This window comes from Rutidosis leptorrhynchoides, chromosome 3, assembly GCF_046630445.1.
Source record: "Rutidosis leptorrhynchoides isolate AG116_Rl617_1_P2 chromosome 3, CSIRO_AGI_Rlap_v1, whole genome shotgun sequence".
In the NCBI taxonomy this organism is placed as follows: Eukaryota; Viridiplantae; Streptophyta; class Magnoliopsida; order Asterales; family Asteraceae; genus Rutidosis; species Rutidosis leptorrhynchoides.
In genome coordinates this window covers 545,608,277-545,616,491 of record NC_092335.1, presented here as the reverse complement: position 1 = coordinate 545,616,491, position 8,215 = coordinate 545,608,277, and the positions used below count along the sequence as shown (strand labels likewise).

The 8,215-nt window shown below is 36.4% G+C and overlaps 1 protein-coding gene across 2 annotated transcripts; it reads left to right on the top strand.

Moving 5' to 3' along the window:
- The first annotated feature begins 1,967 nt into the window (after positions 1-1,967).
- On the top strand, positions 1,968-7,890 carry LOC139898490 (uncharacterized). Of its 2 annotated transcripts, none has more exons than XM_071881233.1 (7): positions 1,968-2,048; positions 2,294-2,424; positions 2,683-2,840; positions 2,941-3,013; positions 6,100-6,291; positions 6,914-7,007; positions 7,098-7,890. In XM_071881233.1, the coding sequence occupies exons 2-7, from the start codon at positions 2,299-2,301 to the stop codon at positions 7,724-7,726; spliced, it is 1,272 nt and encodes a 423-aa protein (XP_071737334.1). In that variant the 5' UTR covers positions 1,968-2,048; positions 2,294-2,298; the 3' UTR covers positions 7,727-7,890. The 2 variants fall into 2 exon arrangements, with proteins under 2 accessions (XP_071737334.1, XP_071737333.1); XM_071881232.1 differs by lacking the exon at positions 1,968-2,048 and adding an exon at positions 2,055-2,214.
- Positions 7,891-8,215: the final 325 nt, after the last annotated feature.

The following is an 8,215-nucleotide window of genomic DNA, read 5'->3' as shown; positions in this document are numbered from 1 at the left end:
CTGAGCCTACTCATCCCATGACCACTCGATCCCGTGCTGGCATTACAAAACCTATTCAACGTCTAAACCTTCACGTCTCCACTACCTCACCCCTCCCAAAAACATACTCCCAAGCCTTTTCTGATCCCCACTGGCGCAGTGCTACGAATGATGAATATAATGCCTTGATTAAGAACCGTACTTGGACTCTTGTGCCCCGCCCTCTGGGCGCGAACATTGTTCGTTCCATGTGGCTTTTTCGGCACAAGCATAACGCAGATGGTACTCTAAGTCGCTACAAAGCGCGACTTGTTGCTAATGGTCGTAGTCAGCAGATTGGTATTGATTGTGATGAGACCTTCAGCCCGGTTGTTAAGCCGGCTACTATCCGTACTGTTCTCAGCCTTGCACTTTCTAGACATTGGCCTGTTCATCAACTTGATGTTAAGAATGCATTTCTTCATGGTGATTTGACCGAGACAGTGTTTATGCATCAGCCTCCGGGATTTCGAGATCCGGAACATCCTGATTATGTATATCTCTTGTAGAAGTCACTTTATGGTCTCAAACAGGCCCCTTGGGCTTGGTTCCAGAGGTTTGCTGGTTTTGCTACACGTACAGGATTTATTCACAGTCGGTGCGACTCTTCATTGTTCATTTATCATCAGGGCCCCGACATTGCTTACTTATTGATATATGTTGATGACATCATTCTCACCGCTTCTTCTGCAGTTCTTCTTCAACGGATCATTCAGTCTCTGCATCAAGAGTTTTCTATGACAGATTTAGGACCGCTGAATTATTTTTTGGGAATTTCTGTACCTCGCAATTCCACTGGGATGTTTCTCTCACAAAAACATTATGTCAACGAAATTTTAGAACGTGCTGATATGCTTCATGGTAAACCTTGCAGGACGCCGGTCGACACTGATTCTAAGCTTGGGGCAGATGGCCCTCCTGTATCTAATCCAACCTTGTATCGTAGTCTTGCCGGAGCTCTTCAGTACCTTACGTTTACACGTCCTGACATTTCATATGCTGTGCAGCAGGTCTGTCTGTTTATGCATGGCCCCCGTGAGCCCCATCTCTTGGCACTCAAACGGATTCTCCGGTATATTAGAGGCACCCTTGATCTCGGGCTTCAGTTATTTGCCTCCTCGACCAATTCTCTCGTGGCGTATTCTGATGCTGATTGGGCTGGGTGCCCCACTACTCGCAGATCTACACCCGGGTATTGTGTGTTTCTTAGCAACAACTTGCTCTCTTGGTCCTCTAAACGCCAACATACGCGCTCTAGGTCCAGTGCTGAAGCGGAATACCGTGGTGTTGCAAATGCAGTTATTGAAACTTGCTGGCTACGAATCCTTCTTCGGGAACTTCATTGCCTGCTCTTTTCAGCCACTCTGGTGTACTGTGATAATCTCAGTACGGTTTACCTCTCGTCCAACCCTGTTCAACACCAAAGGACGAAACACATTGAGATTGATATCCACTTTGTTCGCGATCTTGTTGCCACCGGACATGTTCGAGTTCTTCATGTCCCCTCTCGATATCAGTACGCGGATATTTTTACGAAGGGCTTACCATCCGCTCTCTTTGAAGAATTTCGTTCCAGCTTGACCGTCCGCTCTACTCCCGCTCCAACTGCGAGGGGCTGTTAGCATGTATATTGTATGTATTGGCCCAATTAATCTTTGTAGGGCTTAGCCCATATAATAGGCTATATATACTGTGTAATGTAATGCATTATGAATCTCAAGCAATCATATTACCAACAAAAAGTGGTTGTAAGTCGAAACTAGAATCCGACAATACAGTACGCGGCCTTAACTATCATTGTTGCATCACTATCACTATCATATCTTTTAGATAACTATCGCTATTATATATAGAAACAAAAGAAACGAATTGTCAAATTATGGGCCCTACCTGTCTGTTTATCATTAAAGTTACTTTAAAATTTATGTGGTTCATATCTAACCGAAACAACACGAGATGCGAATTGTAATATCAACTTTCTAAATAAAGCTAACCGAACAGGCAAAAACCGCGTACACCATCTTGTTTCTGTAAGCTATATCATACTCATATATTTACATATATTTCATATATAAATTTAACGTTCAACGTTAGATCTTGGCTCAAATAACATATGATTGTGGTCTGATCGGAAAACAACAAAGTAGATACTCAGTTACTTTAGAGTCCATTTCAAAAACTCAACCACTCAGGATCGTACGTTTTTGGAAAGATACAGCTGTATTTTGATAACCTGATATTATTTACTAATTAACGTTTTGTTTTTATGTTGCAGCAAAAATGAACGATGGATCGGCTTTGAGTCCACAATGGGTGTATGACAGTCCAATACTCTCTGATGTTGAGGCAAAACTAAGACGTTTCTTGGTTGAATTAGGGACCGCTGGTCGAATCATTGGCATCCAGGTTTATATATAATCATCAGCTTTTAATTATTTGTTTTGTAGTTTTTAATTATTATTATGTTTGTTTGTTGGGAACGCTCACCCACTTCTGCGAACCTAAAAAAAAAATCTAACGTCCATAATAATAAATCCACGTGTGTGACACGTGACTCAGTCAATTGTGGCCAATTTTTTTTTTTCAAAGGCCGATTAATTGTCGGTTATCAATTGTGCTTAATCCACGTGCTTAATTTGAGTTGCGGGTTATTGTGATGGTTAGGTTTGTGCGTACAAAGACGGGAAAGTGATAATTGATACTGCAGCTGGAGTCTTAGGAAAAGATGATCCTCGTCCGGTACAGAATGATAGTTTATTTCCTTGTTTCTCTGTGACTAAGGGCGTCACAGCAGGAATGGTACATTGGGTCGCAAATAAAGGGTATGTTCTCATGCTAGTAAAAGGTGTCAATATGGGCACGTTGGGTTAAGGGTCAAAATTGTGTATTTTATTCCAGTAACGTTACGTGTTTTTGTTATAGGAAGCTGAAGCTGGATGAAAACGTTGCAAATGTTTGGCCAGAGTTTGGTGACAAGGGGAAAGACAAAATAAAGGTTGTTACTGATCCATTGCTTTTATTTCAAAACTTTACATTTTGGTAAAACAAATATAACCATTTTTTACCCGTACACAATCAAATATGACGACACGAACCCCTACCTACCTATAATACTACGTGTAATTTATTTAATTAAGAATAATAATAATATTATTATTAAATAATACTCCGTACTCGTTATTGTTAGCCGATATTATTAGTCTATCTCTATTAACACATGTAAGGGAGGTGATTCTCATACACAATTCTACATATTATTTTACTATTATACTTAGAATAATAAAGGGTATAACTGTAAATTTATAAAATAAAATTGTAGATGGATAAAAAAGTGGTGTGTCATGATTACTTCTTTTTAATTAATAATAATAATAATAATAATATTATTAAATAATACTAGATCCTCGTTACCGGGTGCATCTTTTTGTACATTTGTACCCTTCTCATAATGATAGGATGGTGTTCCCGTTTTTTATTTTACTTTTAATAAAAATAAAAAGGTCTTAACTTTTTATATATATTAATAAACCAATACCATCTATACAATGGAAATTATCAGTTCACTTTTGACGTGTGCTGAACAAATTTGAAAGTTATGAAACTAATGCATCAAAACTTATTAGTTTCAAACCACCGAGGCATTTGCCTGAGTGGTATCGCGGTGGTGTTTAACACCCTCGCCGGGTAAGAGGTTCAGGGTTCGAACCTGGCTTCTGAATGACCAAATTAAACATGGACTGAAATAGGCTCCATTGAGGTCAGCCCAAAGGGAAGGTTTTACCGACCAGATCCGGGACTAAGGTCCGGCCCGCCTGACCCTCGGGATGGTTTAAGGGTTCGGATCCCTGTGATCGTGGTTCGGGTTTCCTGCCCGAACGTGTTTGTGCGCGCAAATGATGACCAGGCTTCGGTCCGGACTGATACAATCTTGCCGTTCAAAAAAAAAAAAAAAAAAACTTATTAGTTTCAACCAAAGTTAAAAAAATGTTACTGGTAGTCACTGGCGGAATTTGATTTTTATTCTTGTTGTCCGATAGATTAGTTTTAGTTGTGTTCATGTAATTTGGTTTCTTATTGGCATGTTCTCAATTGCCTCTTGTAACCTTTTATTTATTAACGAAGTTGTCTGCTTTTAAAAAAAAAAAAATTTTTATTAACATCAAGGGTAAACAGTAAAAAAAAAACCTTATTGGTAAAAACTTTTTTTTAGTGTAAAATTTTTTTCCGTTAAATCCAGGTAAGACGGATACCCCCTTTGAATAACACTATGTTCTGCCCCTGCTCGTAACACATTTTTAAAAGTTGATAATCATTCTTGAACAAATTTAAATGACAAAGTGACTTATTTGAGACAAAAAAAAAAAAAAAAAAAAAAAAATTGAAAGACATTTTTTGAGTGGTACAACTCCTATGTTGACCGGGTCCACGTCCTTGAAAAAATATGCGAGGGTTCGAATCTTGGGATGATGAGGATTTTCTCAATGATTCTGTTGGGGTCATACAGTGCATGCCTTAAACCTCTCAGTTTAATTCAAAGCACACCGGGTATCCAATGCGACGATGGTGTGTGAAGAGTTTCCTATTACACGCGTGTGTAAGTGACAAAATGAGAGCATTCGAGTCGATATCGCCATTAAAAAAAAGTTAAAAATTATCTAATGTGACAAAAAAGCTAAAATTATTAGTTATTGTAAATTTTTTGTTTTTATTATTAATTAAAAAATTTCATGTATATCCACATTCATTTAATTTTAATTATCCATCTATATTAGCTTGTTCTATAAATAAATCATTAAATATATATAATCAACTCCAAAATAAATTACATTATGATTATGAAATTCTAAAACGAGACCGGAACTCGAGATATGTCATACATTATAAAGGCACTAACCACTCAACTAAATGAATATGGTTGTGCGTAAAAGATAAGTGAACATTTGTAATGCGATTAACCTAATATTTGGTACATTTTAAAAAGTTTTGTACAAGTATTATTTAGTTAAAACTAGTAAAATGGGGCCGCGCGATGCCGCGGGGCCTTTCGGTTTACGTATTCATAGTTAACGGAGCGTTATCGTATAGGTGTGTATATGTATTGAATATATCCGAGGTATTTAGCGTTTTTTTAGAAGTGTCCGTTTCGCGTATAGTTAGTCCCGTTATGTTCGCAAGATTTTTTTGAGTTGAACGGTGGGTTCGAAAAAATTTAACGCGAGCGGAAAAATATATCCCGCTAAAAATACGGGTGAAGTTTGATTAAAATTTTTAATTAAAATAATAAGTTTCATTTTATACCCCTAATAGAGGGACCGAATTTAAAAAGTTTGAAATAGTGTGAGGGGGTGTTTGTTTTTTTTCCCTCTTTTTTCCCATGTTGTTGTTTTTACCCAAAAATTGGGTGAGAGTGGGGCTAAAATGACCAAGTTTTTGGTTCCCATTAGTATGTATGGGTAATGGGTAATGGGTAATTATCTAGTTATATACTACTCGTAATAAAGTAAAAAAGAGTTAAGAAAAGCAAAGAATAACAATTATTGTACTCCGTAATATCAAGACACTCCGTATAGATAACCACTGAAAAGTTTTAACCAGAAAAATAAAAAAAGAACACCAAAGTTATTACGGAGTATTATTTATTTATTTTATTATTAAAAATAACAAGAAAGTCAAAGTTATCATTTTGTCAGCTAGTGCAAGATAGGAGTGTAGACTAAAATTACTCATGGTAGGGGACGGGGTACGTACATGTGCAATTACTTTCCAATAAGTCTATTGGGACCCTTTTACCTTTTCATTTGGGACACATTTACTTTTCAGCAAGTCCCAATAGGTCTTTTTTTTTTTGTTTATCACTAGCGGGGCAAATACATTAGAGTATTATCTTATGTTAATCATAGCAACCTCCTAAACAAAGATGGTTGTTTGTGAACTATTCATAACAAGAACGAAGTTACGCACTACGCTGTGTACGAGAAGTTTTTTGTTATACGTAACTGTATATTTTAATAAAAATACTTTAACGTAAATGAACCTAACATAACTCAAAAGACAATAACTCGTTTAAATTTTTTTTTGCAGGTTAATCATATACTAAATCATACATCTGGTTTACACAACGCTCTCGCCGGTGTTACTAAAGATCTTACATCATATTGTGATTGGGACGAGTGTCTAAAACGCATTGCTATGGCAGAAGCTGAGTCTGAACCTGGTCGCCAACAGTTGTATCATTATTTATCATATGGTTGGTTATGTGGCGGAATAATTGAGGTACTCCATAGTCCATACTACACATCCTTTTTATTCTCACTTTTATAAATATTCTTATATTTTCCTAATATTTGTATCCCAAAAAAAATCAAATACATGAAGTTTATAAATATGATGAAGAATCTGTTTTGTACTCTTTAACACACTACCAACTGAAACAAGTATATCTTATCTTATACTATATAAATAAGTAGCTATTTTTTTCAAGCAGAGCTATTGAGGATCGATCGTCAATTAAGCATAAATAAATGATGAATAAATGTTGACTTGTAGATATGGGTGTTTTTGGTCCATTTCTTCTAAAGGGACTATTAAGAATCAAAACCGAAATTTGGAATTAGAAATGTACAGCATGAGGTTTAACATACAATACATCAACACCAACCAAAATATCACAGTTTCCATATAAAACATGACTAAATACTTAACAACAGAATATCACACAGTCCGCATTTAAAACATGACTAAATACTAACCAAAGGGACCATTAAACCCAAAAGCATCACCCAAAAAACCAGTTTCTACTGCTTATCTCATATCTTTATGTAGAATAGGAACACTTGCCCAATCATATCTTTATGAAATTTCCTGAATGCTGATGTATCTGTTAATGAATGTGCAGCATGCATCTGGGAAGAAGTTTCAGGACATTTTGAATGAGGCGTTTGTTTGTCCACTTAACATCGATGGCGAGTTTTATATAGGGATTCCACCTGGTAAAATTCAAACAAACTTTCACTTTTACAACTCGATATTACTCAAACATCATAAAGATTCATGATATTTTACTTTAATGTTTGTTTCAGGTGCGGAATCTCGTGTTGCAACAGTTAGTATGGATCATAGTGAGCACGATAAGTTTGCAATATATCTGAAGGCTCCATTCCTACCATCCTCATTCACGTTTGATGAGATTAATAGAATTATGTCATTAACTAACGAACTCAATGTACGTCGTGCCAAAATACCTGGAGTCAATGGACACTTCTCTGCTCGGGCAATGGCTCGCTACTACGCTGCCCTTGTGGATGGTGGTGTGGTCCCACTTCCACATCCCCCAACTACCACAAAAACCAAAGAAACCGTTGACACAAGTGATGGTGTGGATTCTAAAATCTTTACCAACACGAAAGAGAATATTCATGATGCATTTTTGGGAAGTGGAGATTATAAGGATTTGATTATTCCAAATGGGAAGTTTGGGCTCGGGTTTGGCAGGGTTAACTCTGCTGATGGCTCTGTAATTGGGTTCGGTCACACAGGTTTTGGTGGATCAGTAGGATACTGTGACATAAGCCACAGGTTTGCGATTTCTGTTACACTAAACAAGTTGACACTAGGCGGTTTTACACCTGAGATAATCCGTTTTGTTTGCTCGGAACTTGATCTTCCTATACCAGCTGACTATGCAGAATCGAAAACATATGTTACTTGAGAAACCAGTGATTACTTAAAAGGGTTACATCTAATCCTGGTTAATTAAGACAAATAAATAATATTTGAAATAAATAAATGCTTATTTATGATAAATGTCTTTGTAGCAGATTTCAGTTTAAACTAAAGTAGATTTTATCAATAATGTATTTAGTTTCTAATGTATAAATAAAGTTATATATATTCTTGTTATCTTATCTTTTTGTCATGAGAGATCCTTTGGTATAAATGAGTCAAGCTATTTGTGAACAACTCGAACCGAGTTTAAATGAGTTCGAGCCCGAATTAGACATATATTGAAATCAACACTAAAATCATTACTAACTCGAAAGTAAATAATGCATGAAGCGTTTTGTGAAGTAGAGATTATGAGGATATGGTGTTGCAGAAACGGGAATTTTGGCTAGGGTTCAATTAGTTCCGATTGTTATATATTTTTGTTTGGGCAGAGGTTTTTTTTTTTTTTTTTTTGGGTCATTATAGGTGTTAA

What these genes read in the sequence shown, in the direction of transcription:
- LOC139898490 (XM_071881233.1), top strand. Translation starts at nt 2,299, where the DNA reads ATGAACGATGGATCGGCTTTGAGTCCACAATGGGTGTATGACAGTCCA. An exon ending in AGGGGAAAGACAAAATAAAG is followed by an intron (nt 3,014 to 6,099) that starts GTTGTTACTGAT and finishes TTTTTTTTGCAG; the next exon opens with GTTAATCATATACTAAATCA. An exon ending in TATGTGGCGGAATAATTGAG is followed by an intron (nt 6,292 to 6,913) that starts GTACTCCATAGT and finishes ATGAATGTGCAG; the next exon opens with CATGCATCTGGGAAGAAGTT.